The sequence below is a fragment of the Ammospiza nelsoni genome, chromosome 14 (assembly GCF_027579445.1).
Source record: "Ammospiza nelsoni isolate bAmmNel1 chromosome 14, bAmmNel1.pri, whole genome shotgun sequence".
NCBI lineage: Eukaryota > Metazoa > Chordata > Aves > Passeriformes > Passerellidae > Ammospiza > Ammospiza nelsoni.
In genome coordinates, this window is record NC_080646.1 from 2,234,675 (window position 1) to 2,256,108 (window position 21,434).

At 44.0% G+C, this 21,434-nt stretch overlaps 1 protein-coding gene across 2 annotated transcripts in view; it reads left to right on the plus strand.

Moving 5' to 3' along the window:
- MEGF11 (multiple EGF like domains 11) overlaps positions 1-21,434 on the plus strand; it is a 189,871-nt gene that overhangs the window by 126,360 nt on the left and 42,077 nt on the right. For both annotated transcript variants that reach the window (XM_059481906.1, XM_059481905.1), the window contains exons 10-12: positions 11,029-11,149; positions 12,604-12,767; positions 13,171-13,273. In XM_059481906.1, the coding sequence (XP_059337889.1) occupies positions 11,029-11,149; positions 12,604-12,767; positions 13,171-13,273 (388 nt within the window). The remainder of the gene's footprint in view (positions 1-11,028; positions 11,150-12,603; positions 12,768-13,170; positions 13,274-21,434) is intronic.

Sequence of the window (21,434 nt, forward strand, 5' to 3'; positions counted from 1 at the left end):
CATTTGGGGGAGCTTTAGAGCAGCAGAACTGTTGTACCAGTGTTTAACAAGGTCACTGATTGCACAGGACACAGTGGCTCCCTCTCAGCTGTGCAAACTGCAGCCCTTTCTTTGAATTCAGTGGAACTTTTCAGAGCCTTTTATGAGCTATTCCATTTCATTTTTCTCTGCTCACTCTCTTGTCAGTGCACAAGCTCCAGAAATTGTCTGTGACAGCTCAAATTCTGCTTTGCCAGCCCAAGTTTACCTGAACACAACTGCTGCCTTCAGTGGGATTGTCCCAGGTACACAAGAAGGGGTTTGCCTCAGTGTCTGCCTCCACTAATGAGAAGGTATTCACTCACACACAAAGTTTATAATTTGATAAGAACTCTGAGCAAGTCCCAGGTCTTCTCTTTCTTCTCGTATTTACTTTTACTGGGCTCTGCAGCAGTTTTATTTACCCGAATAACTCCAAAGTTTTCCTAAGTGGGTCCAAAGGAACCAACTTGGTACAGAAAGCCTGAAAGCCTCTGCCTTTGTTGCTAGTTGACATGTTTCATGTGTTTTATCCTTAATTGGCAATGTGGCTGTGTCAAATTACATTTCTCTTCCTGTAGCCTCATTCAGAGCCAGTGGAGCTCAATATTCTGCTCAGACTGAGTTATTTGATCTGAATTTTGCAGAGGGATGAACTAACTGCTTGCCAATAGCAGTGCCTCCTTTCATCTATTAGGCTTCCAAATGTATATATCTTTATCCACACTATCTATGGTTCTGTGCATGAAAGTGTTGGTAGCTGACTCTCCTGGTAGCTCAAATTGCAAACTGACTTCATTAAAACCTCCTAAGGACAGGATTTAAATCACAGGTTAGTTTTGCATTTTATTTTCTGTGCAACTGTACTGTCAGACTTTGTCTTTCACAATCAGACATGTAGAAATGAAAAATCCTGATTTTGTTTTCTTATGCCAAAGAGCAACTGCAATTTTACCAGATCTCAAACTCTTTTGCCATAGGGTTTTGATTTAGGAATCTGCAAGAGTTTGAAGGGGATCTCTCTTATCTGCCTGTGTGTGATCACCTTGTGTTTTTTGGCTTTGATCCTCTCAGCTGTGGATCCTGCAGCCCAGCACCAAGGTTCACCACAGCTGTTTGCAGCATCAGCCCTGTTCCTTTGTGTTTTCCATCCACATTGCTACTTCCATGGCTCCAGTGCTCATAGCAAGGGGCCAGTGGAGAATTCCTGCTGTTTCCAGCACTTTTAGCCCCTCCTGGACTCAGTCCTTTGGGGTGTGGACACAAGGTCAGGTGTGCACTGATGGGCTGGTTTGAAGCTGTGCTTGGACATTGTCCTTAATTGCACAATACAGCTGTGGAAGAAGTCTAAAAGTTTGCAAATAATGCAAAAATATTGGGATTGTCAAGCAGTAGCAAATCTGGGGAAAGATTCCTGTTCCTGAATGACTGGGTATGTTGAAATTCAGTATTTAACAATGTAGAGTAATAGATGATAGGAAAATAATGTTAAGAAATACACAAAAAATGAGTTCTAATTTAATTCCTGCTATTCAGGGAATCACTGTGGGTAGTTTTCTGAAAAACTCAACCCCTCAATGAGTCTGAAAAACTCAAACGAATCCAGAGCGCCTGACAGAATAGTTAGAATGATCAGGATGAGAATAAAACAGGATGGAAAAGCCATTTTTTTGGTATTGTGTAAATCCATAATATATCCAAGTCTCAAATTACTGCACACAGCTCGGCTGATTCCTGCTTACAAAGGATAGAATGGAAATGGTGACAAAGATCATCTTTTATATGGAACAGTTTCTATAGAGAGTCACTCGTGAGCGGAACTGGGCTCTGCAAACAGATGGCTGAGGAGGGACACGATAGAGATCTGTGGAGCTGGGGATGGTGCACAGAACATGAACAAGGAATGGTTATTTACTATTTCTAATAACCCAGGAACAAGGGCCAACCAATTAAATGATTGCACAGCAGGTTAAAAACAAAGAGAGTGCTTTCCACAGAATGCGTAATTAAGTTGTGAAATGGCTCCCATAAAATGGGAATAACAGTGGGATGATTTTGCTTAGAGAAGGGGTCACTGAGGGTAGGGATGTGAGAGGTCTCTCACTCCATGGGGGAAGGGGAAGAAGGAATGCATTTTTGCTACTTATCACAGTATAAGAAGTTTCCCAATTAAAAACCAGGCAGTAGGTTTGAAGCAAGCAGATAAAGATGTTTCTTCTACTTTGTATTTATAATTAAACTGTGGATCTTCTTGCCAGAAAACATCATAGAGGCTGAAGGTATAAATGATGCCTTTTATTTCCTGTTTTAGCTGATGCTCTTTTTGCAGAACTGTTCAGACTTGACAGCCAGAACCCACATTTATTATTGCAAAAATGTCAGGAGGCCACAGCTGTTTTACAAGGTGGATCTTGGACTGTGACACTCAGGCTGTGTGGATAGACCAGAAACCATCCCAAATTTCCAGGCAAAAGTATTTCTATTAAATAGCTGGGGCAGAATTGACAGGCAGCTCTGGGTTCCCACTTGAAGGTCACTGCCTGGCACTGAAATGCTAATCTGTATTTCCAAAAGGCTCCTGTTAGCCACTGATCTGCTCTGCCCAAATCTGGGGAAGGAAATGATGGAACTGCACACAGTGTGTCAAAATCTTTCCTTTGCCACAGTGGTAACCCCTATGTTGATGCCTTCATTTTAAAAAAGGCCCAAAAACCAGGGGGTTTTGATCTTTACCAGTGTATTCAGGACTGTGGTTTGGTATTTTGATATTTAGCCACCTTCCATTCCCAGTCTGAACACGAGTAACTTGTTGGGCACATCATGGAGCTGTGCCAGAGATGTACTTCTCAGGGATGCAAATAATTCCCACTAATTTGAAATAATGCACAGGATGACTGAGACATTTTACCTTTGAGGATATTGAATTGTGATCTGGCCATGTGTTTTGGAGCATTTTAAAACAGCAGCTGATCAAAGCTGCTTATACTGAAAGCAATGATCCCCACAGATGTTTGACTCTTTACAGCTTCCCCAGAGTTAAGTTTAAAATATTCTGAGAGTTTGCTCCCTGCCTAACCTGTATAAATCTGCAGTGGCCTTATTCCAGGTTTAAATTCCAGGTTTAAATTGCTTTAACTAGAGAGAACTTGGTTTCCCAGCTGGCCCCACATTGGACATGAGAAATCCCTCTGGTACAGACATGATTTACCTGCCTTGATAATCTACCTGGTTTACCCAGTCTAAATCCAATTCCCTGAGTTTGGAGAGGTCCCTCCTGGATAAATGTGTTTTGTGATATTCTATTAGGTGAAAAGTGCTGACTGCATAAAAAAATATTCTTGTTCAGAGGTTGATGATCATCTTTTGTACTCTCCACACTACTTTCCTTCTGAATACATTTAATTATATGATGCTGTATTCATTGCCTTGCTGACACTAAAGGGCTCTGCAGTTAAGCCTAAATACTAAACCAGGCAGATATTCAAGTGTTGTAAAGTCAGTCTAGATTTTTTTTTGCCAGCAAGTGCTGCCCTGATTTACAGGAAGAGGGAGGGAGGGAGGGAGGGAGGGAGGGAGGGAGGGGGATTTCTTGCCTGCTTTCTTTATTGAATTCTTTTTCCCTTTTTTAATAACCATGTTTAGGTAACTGGTAATGTAGGAATGGATTTTTTTAATTGCAGATAATTGACTGGTATTGGGCATAGTTTTAGTGCAAACTAGAAAACTGTTCCCTGGTGGTGAGGGGGATTATAATGCTTGCTGACAGAAATCCAACTCAGGTTTGCTGGCTTTTAGTATGCAAAATCCAATTTTTTTACTGAAGGTTTTATTTGTGTTTGTTTTCACTGGATTTCATGAAGGGGAAAAAACCCTCCCAAAGCCAGGATTTGCTGCTTTTATTCATCAGTTTTATTGTGCCAGGGCATTGTTCCTTTTGGCTGTGTGGAGCACATTGGAGCCAAGCTGCTGGAGGGCAGGAGAGTGGTGAGATTCTGTGCACCCTCCTCTGGAAAAGATGAATTTCCAGTGGAGTCCCAGTGAGAGAGGACCCTGAATCATCAGGCAATGCCTGGCTCCTGAGATGTACAAATCCTTGCATCCTCCACAAAAAATCCCTCACAGCTGGGATTTGCTGGGCTGGAAACCATGAGCCCTGTCCAGGTAATTCCAGTTTTCCACATGCACCGTGCCCACACTGGGGGACTGCACAAGTTCTCCCATCCTGATAGGTTCAAATTATTTCCCAGGCAGCCAAATCCTATCCAAAGGTGCTCCCAAGCTGTGAAAAATGATTCCCAAGGTGCCTGGGCAATGGGTTGGGAAAGGTCCCTTCTGGGAGGTAGGATGGGTGGATGGATGGATGGATGGATGGATGGATGGATGGATGGATGGATGGATGGATGGATGGATGGATAATTATTGCTCTGAAACCCATTCTAGCCCAGGGACCATAGGGTGAGTACTCCTTGTTTTTTTTTTTTGGGGGGGGGGGGGGGTTTGGGGTTTTTTTAAATAAAAGTAACCCAAATGTACTGTTAATGCATTCAGGTCAATTCTGAGGCTGTGCAGTGGGAAACAGAGGAACCCAGGCAGGGAGTGAAAGGTTCTGGGGACTGAGAGGCCAGAAATGAGAGCAAATGGTCCTGGATCTTCTGTGGCCTTGATGAGGGAGTAATGTGAGTAATGCCTGTAACAGGCCACAGCAAATATATTTCGGATTATAAAAAAGGAATCTGTGAAATTTAACCAGATTTTGTACAGTTTGGAAAATAACAACTATAGTTATTTTGCGGTAACTTTTACTCCCCTCTCACTCAGAGCTCAGAGCTTTGCTAGCAAAGACTATGATCAGTAAAGTAAAATTAAATTGTATCTAATAAAGTACTGTAGGTACTTAAAATTGACATTATTTATAATATTTTGCTTACTCTCTATTTATAAAAAATGAAGTTTCCATTTTGTTTGTATTCTGCTGAATACTTCTGATCCATCATCAAATTTAAGAATTAGTATCAGGATGAGTAATTCTGGACTTGGCATTTACTGTGAAATTTACTGTATGAATTAGCATATTAGCACAAATTCAGAGGTGAAATAAAATGCTGACATCCATTTGTAAAGGTTTGTAAATCCCTGTAAGGTTATCGGAAGCAAAGGGGAGGTTCTGCTCATTCCCAAAGGGATCCGTGCTTGGCATCTCTGTGTTTTGCTGAGAGAACTGCAGTGTCACCGGGGTGCAGGCTGGGGAAAGCTTTGCAGATGGCTCCTGGAGGGGTTGATGATTTCGTGAAAGACTCTGGCATTCAGGCTGCCAATGGTTCTGTCTTTGGATGAGTCATGAGCTGTAGAGTCACTTTTTTAAGGGTAGGAAAACTCTTTCCCATCCTTTCTGCCTTCCCCTGTCTTTCCCATGAAAAGGGCACAGGGAGAAGGAGATTGAATAAGATCACTGGTGGTTTCATTTTGTCCTTTTAAATGTGTATCAAACCCCAGCACAGCTCCATCACATCGTGTTACAAGGTGGGCAAGGGAACTTCTGTCAGTGCTCAGTCACAGCAATCACCTGCACACGGAGCACTTGGCACAGGAGCCTTCCCCAAGGTTTCACTGCATTTTTTCATTAGCACCAATAATAGCCTCTGCAGGGAGTAATTAGTAACACCCAGAGGGGAGAGGAATTCTGCCAGAGGACATCATTATGTCTGGAAAACTAAATATGCTGTGTAGTAAGGTCATGAATAAATTGTTTGAGTCCAGGGTGGAGGACAAGCCCGGTGCAAGTACAAAGTTTCCCCCTGCTGCTGATCCGCTGATGAAGAGCACAGTAATTTCCACTGAACACCATTAAGGAGATTAGTTTGTTCTGACAGTTTGTGTTGCTGGATACCATATGTTTACCTTGAGGGAATGTTTGTGGAGAACCACTTTGGGTTAATTGTAAATGTCACAATTAAATAAGTAAATATAGAGGAGTGTGTCTGTGATGTGCATCAGTGCACAGCCACCATGTCCCAGCACACCGGTGTCCCACGTGCTGTGTGTACACAGAAATATACATTTGTAGGTGCTAAATCCATACTGATCAGCTTATCTGGACACACAGGCCCCAGGTACAAACAGCAGCAGCCCTTGGCCTCCCTGATCTGCGGATCAGCACACACAGGAGCCTCTGCCCTCCTTTCCACCCCTGGGCTGGAGCCAGGGGCTGCTCCTCTGATTCACCTGCCCACCCTGGCGAGGAGGGGGCGAGGGAGGGATCAGAGGGGGTGTTAGGAATCTCTGATTAGCTGGAGTCCCACTGCACATTACCAAAGGTTCCAGGATTTTGCCTTTCAGCGCTGTCAGTCGCCCCCAGTAACCTGTGGGAGTTGAGGAATTTCAGCACCTCGGCAGATTAAGCCTCCAGAGCAAAGCTGTCACCCAGGTCTTTGTCATGCAAACTTGAGGCCAGGTTCAATAACATCCTGTTCCTCTTCTGCATTGCGGAAGCCTTGAAAATTGATTTTCTGTTTTGCCACTGAGTTCAGTGGAACCAGACTTCAGCCCTCCAAGGGAATTGTATTCCTGTAGATTGTAGCTACTTCTGAAATCCTTAATTTCACATCCTTAAATAGCAAACTTTGTGACAGACCAGTTGCGGGTGCAAACTTTGCTGGATGTTGTTGACCACTGCTGGGTTATTAACTCTCTTTATGGTCTGGGATACCCTTTTTTTTTCCCCTTTGAAAATGCATTTCACAGACTTGAAGTCCTAATCCAAAATGCACAGGAATAAATACAAATTTGTGTATTGATCACCAGAAAACGATTTTTAAGGGAGTTGATAACTGCTTATAGCAGGAATGCATTTTTAAAAGAAACAAGAACTGTAACATTAATCCAGGGAAAACAGTTTCTGAAGCAGCCAGAGCTTGTTAACACAGCCAACACCTAAGGCAGCATTGTGTCTTTAAGCTCTACTAATATTGAACAATAATAATTTTGGTGGAGAAAAATCTTCCCCTCTCCTTGAACAGAAACAAGACAGATTATTGACTGCCATCTAGAAAGATGGATGCTGTGGCCCTCGGAGTCTATTAATATTTGATGCTGATGGATGTGAGCTGGCAGCCTGAGTTATTAATGGAGTTTGGTTCCTTGGACCTCACCCTCAATCCATGGGGGAGAATTCCATAATGAGAACTGGATGCCCAAAGCTCTCAGGGTGCTGGGAAGGGCCTGTCAGTTCCAGCAAAAATGGGTGTTTGTGAAGCGTTTACAGGCATGGAAAGTCATAGGTGGGGCTGCTTGGGTCACTGCTACCATCCATTCTGACTTCAAGGGGACTTTTAGGGTCCCAGGAGTTGTAGCTTCCCTCCTCTATCTTCGCCATGTTAGCGTGCTCCCCTCAGGTCTGGATTTCAAACAAGAGGAGGCTCAGAGGGAATTTCTGAGCAGGGGTGAGGTGTGGGACACCCTGTCCTTGGTGGCACTGAGGTGGCCTCTCCCAGGCCGGGGTGATGCAGAGCAGAGAGCAGGAATGTGCTGCTCCACACAGAGCAGGGCACTTCCCACAGCTGGCCCTGACCCCACATTCCCTAAAGAGATTTTCTATGGTTTATGTTAAAGCCAGGTTTGACCCCTGAAATAAGAAACAATAAGAAACAAACAGTGGATAGATTTGGGGGTATATTTTTATAAGATGGCCCTTCTAAGTGAAAATATTGAAAATGAAACACCTTTGAAAGTTTGTGATGTCCATATGGGTCATTCTGATTTGGAACATAGAGATGGAAAATGCCAAGTTATTTATAGCTCAAGTTCCTAATATAGCTTTAACATTTCCAGGGCTATATGTTTGATTGAATTAGCTGCTCCTTCCTAGCATGGATACCACATCCAGGCATTGCACTATCCTCATTAACCTCCCAATCTTAATAGAAAAAAAAAAGAATAATCAACATAAGGAGCACAGCTGTTGATTAATTTTACTAAGTAGGATAGAAATATAAAGTACCATATTGCAAGAGTGAAGATTCAATACACACAATTTGAAATCAGTTTATTAGAATGTATAACTCATTAACAGCTGGATGCATACACTGCAGCATTATCCACTCAGGCAGGTGGTGAGAGGCAGGTGGAATTTACATATCTTTAACAGTACCTGAATGCATTTCATTTCAGAGGTCATTCTCCCAAATCAAGTTCAAAATGTTAATAACAAGGTGTGCATTTATAATTAATAAAATCTTAGAGCCAGTGCTATAGTTCAAGTGCATTTTCCTCTTATGTAATTAAGAAGTTAAGTGTATTTGGCAGTTGTCACTCAGAGAGCTCTGAAGGTCTCACTTGTCAAACCTGGGGATAGAAATCTCATTAAAGCAGGTATTTTTTTTTTCAGTTAAGGTTTGTTGCAAAGTACGTGAGTGGATGGTGGGCAGCCAGAGTGTCCAGCTCTGTCAGTCCATAAAGCCAAGTACATTAAAGCAAATGCCAACACTCAAAGGCTTGAAACAAACAGCCTGATGTTCAGCTTGTGAGAATCACAGAATCTTTAAGGTTGGAAAAGGCCTCAGAGACCACCAAGTCCAACAATCAACCAGAACCACCACTGTGTTCACCATCAAATCATGTCCTCAAGTGACACATCCACATGTTTTTTAAGATTGCAGGAATGGTGATTCCACCACTTCCCTGGGCAGCCTGTTCCAGTGCTGGACAGCCCTTCCTGTGAAGAAATTTTCCCTAATATCCAATCTAAACCTCCCTTGGTGCAACTTGAGGCCATTTCCTCACCTTATTGTCCTGTCACTTGTTACCTGGGAGAAGAGACTGACACCCACCTCACTGCAACCCCTTTTCAGGGAGCTGTACCCCTTTCCTTTGGGATAATCCAAAGTGATTGCAGAAAACCAGTGAATCCAGTGCAGCTGTGCCTGGCCAGGGAGCACTGCCCCCAACACCAGCTGCTCTGTGGTCACAGAACATCAGCTGAGACACTGGAAATCCTCCTGCTGCCTCCAGCCCTGGCCCAGATGGTGTTTTAGAGGTGTCAGGATGTGGGGATGTGGTTTTGGAGTGATTGATGGTTGGGCTGGATGATCTTCAGTCTCTAACCCTGATGATTCTGTGGTTCTGTGGTTGGTTAATGTGACTCCCTAAGGGGTATTTTAACTCCACATCACTCTGCTCCCCTTTCCTTTTCAAAGGAATTTTCTTTTCCTTCTGGATCACTAGTTCAAATCCAGATAAGGTCAGTTGTCATAGAAATTATTAGCAGTACCAGCAGTTCTGTGTAGTACATGAAATGAGTTGGGAGTTTCATTCACACAGGATAAGGGTTCCTAAGTGGCACTAATTGGCTGTCTAATTGTCACACACAGGAGAAAGGCAGAGGATTGATTAGGCGTGGAGACTGAATGCCCCTCTGCCAGCCCGGGTTCCTGGAGCTCATTGCATAGGCATGCTGGCAGGGTAATGAGGGGCAGCCTGCTTTGGATTTGCTGCCTGTCAAGGCAGCATCTTTTCCTGCCAGGCCTTTGCAGGGACACTTGTTTTACTCCACCAAGGTCAAAGATAGCATCTTTTACAAACAGTGCCTTCACTCAAAAATCAGAGACTTGCAGGATTTACTTGTGAGCAGTATATTTTAACTGTTTCCTTTCCTTCCCCCTGCAACAAAGTTTTTTCTAAAAGGTCTAAAATAGGATGAGTCACACTGGTGTGAGGGAGAACTTCTCCAGCAAAGCAGATGGGGGTTTATGGTGCTCAGAACTCTGTTCATATTTCCTTGTGCTGTCTGGGTGTCTGCTGTGTGATATACAGGCTCCTGGAGGAACTTGTCACAGCATAGGGAAGCTGACATGGTGCACATTTCACTCCTGATAAATGGATCCTCCTATCAAACACTGAAACCTCTCACCTGCAAAAATACATTTTGACCAATGTCTTTTCCCCTGAGCTATGGTACAGGTCACACCGTGCAATGGAGTTACTTTTAACTTGTAGTAGGTTCACTTTCCCTGGCATAGAACTAAATTATTTAAGTTTGACTCACTGAAGTAGTAAATTTAGGAGCTAATTTGCAATGTGAAAGTCAGGATTACACACAGAGGAAAAGGAAGCCAAAATACCTTGTGTATGTTAATGTGTAGACCCAGCTGTGGGACTCAGTAAGTTTACTAAGGCTTAAACCTCAATTAGTGAGGTTAAACCACAATTGCTTTAAACCTTATTGTGCTCACATTTTAATTCCCTTGTTGTATCAGATGAACAGTATTAGTAAGAACTGTGTCTCTCCTTTCAACCACAAGCTGATCAGTGCATACAGCACACCAGAATGTAGTGTTAGAGCATTCTGTATTTCTGTAAAATACAATTATTTATTCTCCTTTCCCTCCCTTTGCCCACACCTGGAGCAGAAAGAGGACAGAGCCCACGTTTCTGTGTTCTGCTGTGTGCCTCCTGTCTCTGACACACACATCACTCCTGGTCTGCCTTCTTCCTAAAGTCACAATCTCATGCAAATTAATTGAAAACAAATGCAGGTACCAGCTACACATCAAAAAGCTCTGATGCACCTGCCATGTCGTTTTCCTCTCTGCCAACCTGTGGAAGACGAGCATGTACGAGATCCTTTTGGTTTTTAACAACCCTATTCTTAGAATATATTTTCCAAGAACCGCAGAGCAATCTCTGCACGGTTTCAGACTGTATATTTTGTGATTAGTGCTTCGTAAGTGATGTTTTGCTTAATGATCTAACATCTGCTCTAGGAGGTTTGTTTTTGTAACTTCCCCACCTCCTGCTGAATGAATGCCAGAAACTTGTCCCTTTCCTCCAAGTCAATCAAAGCACTAATTGCATCATAATCATGGGAAGCAGCGGTGACTGCTCAAGTGCTGAAGGCTCAGCAATCAACTCACAACACTCTGCTCACTGTTAGAGAGAGAAAGCTTCCCTGTGCCGAGCTGGGAATTTCCTGCATGCCAGATCTCTTCAGCTGACTCTGACTTTTGTGGGTTGCAGGGAGATGACTGCACCATTCCCTGCATGGCAGGGACCTACGGCACCAACTGCTCCTCGGTCTGTAACTGCAAGAACGATGGCACTTGTTCCCCTGTGGATGGGCTGTGCTACTGCAAAGAAGGTAAACAAAATTCACATCTAACAGCTCCCTGCCATCAGTGCCTGTCCCTTTGAAAGTGGCACAGCTGTGCAGTCAGGAACTTCACCATTTTCTTATTCTCCCAGGCATCCCAGCTCAACAGGGCTGCAAGTCCAGTCTCTGCCCTGAGCAGGGGCCAGACTTCCCTGCTCTGCTGCAGAAGCATGTCACAGAACTGGGTGTGGGGGCAGAAACACTGCTCCTCTCCAGGGGAAATGCAGAACAATCCTCTGGCTGCTGGGTTTTTAGGCCTTTGCTGCCCTGTTTCTCCCAGATTCCAAAGCCACTGGGCACAGGAGTGGAAGGAGCTGCCTGTGTGTCCTGCAGCCCCTGGCACTGGGCTGTGCCTGGCCTTGGTCATCCCCACCAGCCTGCTCCTGACTCTTGCCTGCCCATCTCCACCTTGGGCTGGTCTCATTCCTGCTGCCCTGGAGAGGAATGAGACCCTTGGGCACTGTGGGGTGGGCCCTGGCTCTCTGCCCTTGCTGCCATCCTCCTGTACCCTGACATGGTGACACCCCAGCCTTGTGCAGATGTGCTCTGTCACCTGAGCTAACACAGGGTTGAGGATGTGGGTCTCATTTATTTGGGGAAATAAGAAGTCTTGCCTGCTCCAAGGTGACTGACATCTTTTCTTGCCACACGTGTCCATAATTCCCTCCTGGATGTGGTGGTGAGCACATCCCATGGATCCAGTGACCACCTGAGAATTCCTCCACTGCTTCATGGCACAGCAGCTCTTCTGTTCCCCCAAAATCCCAACATGAGCTATGCCTGTATGACATACATAGGCCCTAAAACAGAAGTGAGGCAAATAACCATAAAATCTGGCATTTCAAACATGAATTAATGGATCACTGTAGAACCCCATTTAATGAGGGTGTATAAACCATGAGTTACTGCTCAACTCCATGACACAGAGCTGCAGTGTAATGAAAGTCATTGTGCTCCTGGTAGTTAAAATTTGAGCCTTAATGGCTAGAAATGATGGCACTGGTCTTATTTTAGGTGCAATAGCTGCTTTATATTAAATAGCATTCTCAAAAAAAAAAAAAAAAAAAAAAAAGAAAGGAAAAAAAAAAAAGAAAGAAAAAAAAAAAGGTAAGAAACAGGCAGCATCACATGGAAAGTTCTTGCAGTCCTGTAGGTCAGAAGGTCTCCAGCCTGACAGAGAGGGACTGTCCCAGCAGTTCCCAGAAAGGCATCAGAAACCTAAATCTGGTTACAGCCAAGGCTGTGATACCTCCATCTGTGTGTAGGGATGCTGGGAGATGGAGCTGGGAGGTCATAGTGAAAGGGTCAGTCTTTGACCCCAAGTTAGTCCTAATGTACACCAAGAAACTGGTCCTAGAAGCAAAGAGCTGCAGCTTGCCAGCTGCCTGTCCCTCTGTTTTCATGAAAACATCCCAGATGCTGTTTCTCCCCTGTTTCCTTAGGGTGGCAAGGAGTGGATTGCTCTATTCCCTGCTCAAGTGGAAGCTGGGGGCTGAACTGTAACCAGACGTGTTCCTGCAGCAATGGAGCGTCCTGCAGGCCAGCTGATGGCTTCTGCCTCTGCTCCCCAGGATGGCAGGGGGAGTTCTGTGACCAGCCTTGTCCTGTGAGTGCAAATCACAATTTGGGGTGGTTTTCCACCCCCTTAAATCACAGTCCCCATAGCTCTGCTGAACAGAGAGCAGGGGAGGAGCTCAATTTGTCTGTGATGTCTGAGGAAATCAAGTGTAAATAACAGATTGGGGTTCTAGCAGTCAACTGGATGTATTATACTTTGCATTGTATTTTATCAGAGCTATTGCTGTGTTATCTGCAGTTTCTTGAATGTCATTTTTTAAAGTGATTCCTCATTTGGTTCTGTATAGAGACATTAGGCACTGAGTTTCTGTCTTCTCTGTATGTTAATTTAAAAAATGCAACTCAGCATTAAGAGGGACATGATAGATGATTTTGCACATTTCAGAACAAAAAGCTGATCACTGAGAGGGTTTTTATTTCTGTTCTTGAAGGATGGAACATATGGCCTTAATTGCAGTGAGCGTTGTGACTGCAACCACGCGGACGGGTGTGACCCTGTCACCGGCTACTGCTGCTGCCTTGCAGGCTGGACAGGTAATCCAGCAACTCCCTTGGGGCTTTGGTTCATTTGGGGGTTTGGGGGGTTGGGTTGGCTTGGTTTGCTTTGCTATCACATCAGTTATAGCCCTGGACTTGTGACTGCAAAATTCTAAATAATAGATTGAGACAAGATCAGCTGAACTTGCCCGTATTTAAATCACTCGTGATGGTGACAATAATTGGCATTCATTAAATTTGTGTTCAGATGAGTTGAAGATGGCTCCAAACCTGCAGCCAGATGTTAGCCTTCTGTAAAAGCATCCTCAGGAGGGATGCAGATCATCCATAATCCTGCAGAGTTTTTCTCCTTGAACTGCCCTTTCCACAGGGGTGCAGTTGTGGATGGTGAATCCCAGGACCATCATACCTGGAAAGCAGACAGGGCATTTCTGATGAGTCATTACAGCTGCTCCAACATACAAAACTCTGCATTTTCCCATTTTCCAATGGTTCTTGTCACAGGGTAGTTGCAGAGAGCAGATTAATGCTGGTTTGACCGAGCTTTTGTGATTACACAGCAACAGAGAGGAATATTCAGTGAAGTTGGAGAGTCCAGGCTGGAGTTCTCAGCACAATTAGACCTGCACTTGACTCCACACTGATGTTCTCTTTCCAGCTTTTGACAGCAGTAGGGGGCAAGTTATTGACCCAACCATTTCACACTTTGCTGCCTAAAATGCTGGTTAATCTCTCTCTGCTCTCTGTTGAGGCTCTGGGTGGAAATAAAGTTATGTTCCATATACTGCAGAACCACCAGTGGCACTGACAGTCAAAATGCATTTATATTAACAGCAAGTCATTTGGAAAATTTAATTGTTTTTCAAACAAGTACAAGTTGAGAGGATGCATGGAGCAAGGCAGGCTGATCAGGCAGCCAGCATTTGGGATAGTGTCACCTTTCCCATTGATTTATGCCTTAAACCAACACACACCTTCTGTTTCTGATGGAGAGGATATCCCACAGCAGCCCAGCTCCCAGGAGCACAAAGCAAAAGCAATGAAATTATGCCTAAAACATACAATGGAAATAATCTTTAAAGAATTAAATAAAATGTAAAAATACTAAGTTCTACATATTGTGTACAGCAAAACTACTTTTCTAAGATATTGGGCATGTAACCCTGAAATGGATGTTTTTCCCCCAAGAAAATCCATTTTATAAGCTCACTTGCATCCCCTCCTTCATTCTCTTGCCTTCCTCACTGGCTGGGCAGCATTTATCTTTCTCTGAACCTCCTTGCCATCAATATATCCATCTATCAGGCTTTAAAACTCTACTGTTCATTATTGATGATCAGCAAAGAAACAGCTGCTAGATTTTCCTGTAGTCACTGTGAGCTTCGTCAAGGGAAAAAATGGCTTTTAAAAGTAGAGTAATTTGAAGAGAGATATTTATATACACCTACTCTAAAAGTTTATTACACATCTTCTGGATGTAGCATTCCAGAGGAAACTGCAGGGGCTGACCTTTGCAGACAATGCAGACTGAAGGTGTGGCTTTTTCTCAAAGGCATTTGCAGCAAATACTTTGTGCTTACGCCATGCACACCTATAAATGGACATTAAATGCAGATACTAGTAATTTAAAGGTAAGAATAATTTCTGATGTCCTTCTTTTAATTTCCATATTGGGCAAGGTAAGTGTATATTAACTTGGAGGGGGTTTGCTGCAGCCCAAGCACTTTATCTCTCAGTGTGCTCCTGCAGTTCTGGAATTCTCCTCAGGATCACATTTCAGGAAGGAAAATATTATATCCCTATTTGAGACCAGGTTGAAGTTGAACAGTGACAGGGCTCTGTAAGGTGGAAATGTTGATAGACAGAACCAACATGTGTTTTGTCAATTCTGTTCCAATGTTTTTTCCACTTGGCTTGGCACCAGACACAAGGATAAATTCTGCTCCTACCAGTTTGAAAGTATGTCATTTAAGAAACATTTCAGCTAGATAATTATATTTTCATATTAAGGAGTATGGCATCAGTGAAAGATTAATCTTATCTGCAGTTGTTGTGAACTGGGCCATGATGTGTATTGCGGTGCATTTTATTAATATGAGGTGATAAATAATTCAAGCTGAAATTTTTGCTTTCTGATTTTGGTACTAATTAGGCATGGCCTGAAAAATATCAGAAAAGTTCAGGATCACGGAACTTCTGAAGGTTCTCCTGCCCACTCACACCAAACAGAGAATTCACGTGGCTTTCTGATCCTAATAGCCACAAACTTCATCTGAAACAGCATATTCTGTGTGTTCATCCCAGACCTGGGACTCCCTCTTGATGTCTGTGTTTTATGTAAAGATCAAGGGGAAGATTGAACCCATTTTCTTTAAAGTGGTTTCAAGATGTTACTGATATAAACCTTCGGGGACTGATAGATGGTAAGAGCATGGAGGAGGACTGGCAAAAGAAGGAAAAAGTCATGTCCAGAGCAGCACACAATGCAAGGTAATAGCACTCTACCATCCTTTTATTCTGTCATGACTGCCACCCAAGACTATTATTCAGGACAATGACCTTCTGTGGATACCAGCTGGGGGAAGGTAATTTTCAGGAGCTGAGTGTCCCTGGCAGATGGGAAGATGATGAAGAGATCTCCACATCTCAGGCAGGAGCTCACAAAGCTGTGCAAACCAGCTGGGAGCATAAATAAGCACAGAGGCAGCAATCTGCACATCCCCTCCCTGCAGCTCTGTGGGAAATGCACCTGTGCAGCCAGAGGCAGGGCCTGGATCAGCTCTGGGGACACTTGTACCTGGTGTCCCTGCTGCCAATCCTAGCCAAGTGGCACCTGGTGCCACCAATGGCTTTGGAGAGAGCTCAGCAAGAACAGAAGCCCAAAACTACATTGGCAAAATGCTCTCGTGGTAAAAACAAAGTGAAACTTGTTGAAATGTTGGGCAAAATCAGATCTGTGACCTGCTGATGCCATGCAGAGCTGAATTTCCCTCCACAGGAAGGAAATGTGGGATGCAGTGACACTGAGGGCTCAGCCTTGCACTGGAAGGAGTTCTCCAGGTTGGACATGTGTAACTTCATGTATACAAACAGTGCCCTGGAAATCCAAACCAGAAGTGCTCACATCTAGTGCTGGGTTAAAAAGGAAAGGTCTTGCTCTCAGAGGACCGAGTCTTGATTGTTCAGGCTGTTTTTTCAGGATTAATAAGGCTCTCTTTCCCCACCTTTGCTGTGCATTCAGGTACAGACCCTTCTGTGCTTGCAGCTCTGTGTGTCCACAGATCCCCCAGAGCTCCCAACACACCAGACGTTTGTGGAAGAGGTGTTACTTTATGTACACTCAGGTTGAAATGAAAATGCTCAGTGCTAATTACATTTGGTTAATTAGGGGTCCTGCACACACTGACTCCACAGAGGGAATGGACACACAGAAATGCTGCATGGTAGAGCAGCTCCTGGAAGTCCTTTGCAACAAACAGGTCCTGGGGAAGCAGGATGAATCTCATCTGTCCCAGGTGCAACCTCCTCTCCTGGGTGCTCAAGTGACAAGGTTATACATTTCAGTTAGGCTCCTCTCAATTACTCTCTAATCTCAAAGTGGACAGGAAAGGAGCAGCTGCCCTGGTGGCCTTGCTGGGTGAGCAGGATGGCAGTGCTGCTGTGGCAGTGTAATGCTGAGGCTCTGGAGATGACAGCGCCAGCTGCATCCCCTGTGGGATGCAGGATGAGCTTCAAACCCCTCAGCTTGGTCCCACCTCAGGCAGCTGCTGGCAGCAGGTTTTGTACCAGAAATGGCTTCCTTACAGATTCCAGCTGGCTGAAACTGTAGCCTTTAGCTGCTTCCCTCAGTAATCCCTCAATAATTACATTAGAGCTGCTGGCCTGGCCTCTGATTTCTGGAGGTGCTTGACCAGAGCCAGGTGAGGCTCCCTGGGGAGGCAGACCCAGGCATTGCCTGTCCTGCCCCCAAGACCCAAGTCCATCCGTTTTCCCAGTCCTAGGCTGATCCCAGAAGCAGAGCCACGGGCCTGGCTGCTCATCATGCTGAGCTCTGCTCCTGCCTGGGATGAGCCAATTGCTCCAGGTTAATTGTGGCACTGTGTGCCTTGTTACACTTTCAGCTCTTACACTGGCTTTAAATGGGAAGTGATCTGCAGGGGGATAGATTCCACTCCTCTAAATGCTAAGGTCAGTTAAAATCCTGTTTATCTCAATTCCTTTAATCTGAAATGCTGTCTTATCTGCATCTTGTTCTGCCTTTTTTCTTGTGTGATGCTCTGGATTTGCAGAGCTGCTGTGGTGATGGTATCTCAGCTCCCCACTGAGCTGGGGCACCCAGAGGCTTCTCTCAGTACCCAAAGCCAAAGTTTATTCACTATATTTTAACATCCCAAAGATGTGTGGGGAAAATTAGCCTGGTGCTGTAGATATGAGATGGAGAACATAAAAGTGTGCATCCCATAGTTAATCATAAAAGAAGCCCATATAGATTTTCCTTAATTAATCAAGATGGCAAACACAGATATGCAAATGATGCATGCTGCTGAGGAACAAACATCTTATTACCTTGGTGCTTTACACCTTCAGGCTTCATTCCTGGCTCATGAGAGCTGCCTCCCTCTTTGCTGTGGAAATCAAAATACTCATTTCAGTATCTTTTACAAGCTCAGTAACCTTCCCACAGTGCCAGAACACAGCCCCTGATGGTCTCTGCTCGTGCCCAGCCCCAGCACAGAGGCTGTGGGACTCTGGAGCTGCAGGATTCCCACCTGTGGGCTGGGATGTGCTGCTGGTCACAGCCCAGGGCAGCTCCAAGGGACCAGGCTGCAGGGCTGGGAACATTTGCAGGCTGGCAGTGACATCTGCACTGTCACTCAAACACAGAAACATGTTTCTTGCCTCCTGTGGACACATTAATTCAGGAAAACTGATAAGCCTGTTACTCAAGGGAAAGCCTTTTTGAATTTTAAAGGAGCACTGACCACTTTGACGGGAGCTCTAAGGTATTTTTAACTTCACTTTCTCTAGTTCTTTGCAAGGAGGTGAAAAATCCTTGAAGGAAAAAAACCACCCTTTCCATAAAATGCATTTTGTTTGTACTAATATGATTTTCTTTCATTGCAGCTGTATCCAATTTATAATCTTAGGGCCAGATCCTGTCCTCAGCTGTACTGGGTTGAAGCCTAAATAATTCTCTTGTCATTAGTAGATCAACATCACCTATGTAATGATAAAACTGGGAGCTGGTTTTCCATGCCTATTTCAAACCAGGGAAAAAAATCTAGGACTTGTTTCATGCCCCTGCAGCTTTTTAGCTAAAGATCCAGAGTGGTTTAGAATTCACAATGTCATGGGTTGACTTTTTTTTCCCATCAGATTGTTTCGTACCATTGGTTTGTAAGACAGAGCCTAAAATACCAGAATGGAGCAATAGTAAGTTCCTATTAAACATGCATTTTCTAGATGTCTAGTCCCATTATCTACATCGTATTTTGCATTTATCACTTCTGGCAGTCTTATCCCAGATTTTTAAATTAATAATTTATTTCTGTGATTATTCTGTATCCTTACATTAGCTTTAAATGGACAGGAAAACTAGAAATTTCTAGAGTCAGTCTAAAATGGTGCATTTCAGCCTCTCTCCTGGCCTCTGCCTTTCCAGTGTGAAAATCTTTTCCATATGAAAGGTGTGCTTACTCTCTGGATTCGACAAGTGCCCTTTAGTCTATGAATGTAAGATAAGCTTATTAGAAATTAGCTTTAATTTTTCATTGACTTAATTTCAAGTGAGTTGATAAGATTTTAATGTCAGGCCATGCTTAAAAATTCTCTCTTTGACAGGAACCTTTAAGGATGGTTCCTGCTGATATAGGGCTAATTTTCAAAAATATTAATTCTGAAGTTATATCAAAGATTTCATTGATGTCCTGACATTAATTATGTCTGTGCCTTCCTTGGCAGGTGTCTGGGGGGTTCCTGATTTTCATCTGAGTGAGGTTTAGTTGTGTTTGTCCTGTGACAGATTTTGTATCTATTTCACCTTTGGTGAAATCAGTTGGATTTTTGCCACTCCTTCAGTGGGAGTTGGATCAGACCCTCAGACTATAATTAGCAGCTGCAGTAAGGCTACTGCTAAACTTCAACATGCATGCAAATCATTGCAGTAATAATCTTATAAACAGAAGATACACAAGTGTGTTTATCTTTGTTTTTATTTTTGGGTTTAATGTTGCTTAATAAAGGACAGCTTTTAAATTTCTGAGAGAAGATAGAGCTTGGATGGCATCGTGGGAGATGCTAATTTAATGGGCTCTAGCAACATGAGACTTGACGTTTGAGGTACCCAACCCTTTTCCATTTTCATGCAGAGACATTCTATATATAAGCCTGGCTGTGTGTACAATAGTCACCTATAAATAAATGTGGGCGAGAAGTGGGGAAAATTATTTGTGCACATTTCAGCTGACTAAATCCTGGCTGTTGGCGTGCTGGGTGCGAAAGGAGGAGAGGGAAGAGTGCTCAGAAAACAGCCTGCAAGCTCAAATGAGGTGTGTGTATATTTATATATTTATATAGTGGAGAGAGACTATTTACAGGAGCAGGTAGTGACAGGTCAGGGGGGAGTGGCTTCACACTGCCAGAGAGTAGGGTTGGATTGGATAGTAGAAAAAGCAGAAATATTCTTTATGCTGCCTTCCCTGTGAGGGTGAGGCCCTGGCGCAGATGCCCAGAGCAGCTGGGGCTGTCCCTGGATCCCTGGAATGTCCCAGGCCAGGCTGGATGGGGCTTGGAGCAGCCTGGGAAAGGGGAAGGTGTCCCAGCCATGGCCATGGGGTGGGAATGGGATGAGCTTTAATGTCCCTTCCAGCCTGAACCATCCACAATTCTATGATACATTATGTCATTAATGGAAGAGTTTGCAGTGAAAAATGTTGTAACCATCTTCCTTCCCCTCCCACACCAAGGAGAACGGGTGGAATTTCAACATCATTGACCACAAAAGGCTTTGGTTATGCCCCAGCTCTTGCTCAGCTGTTCTCCACTCATGGTTTAGTTCAGGAGGTTGAACATTTCCAGCAGGAAATTTCCAGCTTTTCCCAGTTACCAGTTCCTCCTGTTTGCCTGCTGATGGTCTGCTCAGATCTTCCCCAGCTTTCTCTTCCCTCCTGGCCTGAAGCTGTTCCCAGCATTTGAGAATTAGGAAAGCTCTGCAGATGAAGCAGGGCTGTGTAGGGCTTGACTCCTTTCAGCCCCATTTTCTGCAGGTGTGCCCTGCCTGCTCAGAGCAGCTCTTCCCCTGCAAGAGTGCACCCTGGAGAATCCCTGAGCAAAGGGAACCACATCATCCTTTACTTCAGCAAACATCTTGACTTACCTCATTTCTTGTGAGGTAGGTCTCTTGCCTCTAAAGCTTTTATTGCATAAATTCCCCGGGTTGGGTGATTCATACTTAGAGATTTCTCTAGATAATTAAAACTAGGGGTAGGATTAGAGCTCCACAGAGGTGCATTAGGCTCTAAGTGTATTACTTGCAGGAAAACACTTCCATTAATGGGGGCATAAATCGCCTCTGCACAGATGAGAGAAGGGACAATGTAGAATTTTTCACTGGCTTCAGGGAAGGGCTTATTCTTCATTATTTAGGACCAGATCATGGAGCTTTCATTTAGAATGATGGGCTATCACACTCAGGAGTTGCCCCTCTGAATCCACTGGTGAATGATGCTCAGCAAGAGAAGGAAGGGCTCCATGGCACCAATTTGGAAAAAAAATCAGTGAAAAAAAGCATTTGAGAACACCCCAGAAGTTCATAGAAAATGTGAGTGTGGCTGCTGTTCTCTGCTTAGTTTCACTATATAAAAACAAAAATAGTTTATTTGCAGACTAGATGAGCAGCCATCAATTCTTAATGTTTCCATTTAATTTTATGAGAGATCCCTTTATGTTTTCTTCTATCTGCTGCCCTCCCCACACTGATTTTCTCATTCTTCAGCATTCTTAAATGCTGAGCTGTCAGGAATTGTGCTGTGGTGCTTCTGACTGGCTCTGAGTCAAATACTTCAGGGTTTGCCTCAGGTAGGAAAAAATACAAAGATGCAAAAAGTGATGGAAAAGCATCAAGAATTCTTTGTGAAGTCTTGTTTGTGCTCTGTGATGGCCCCTCTGAGCAGCTGATCCACAGCTTGGACAGTTCTTC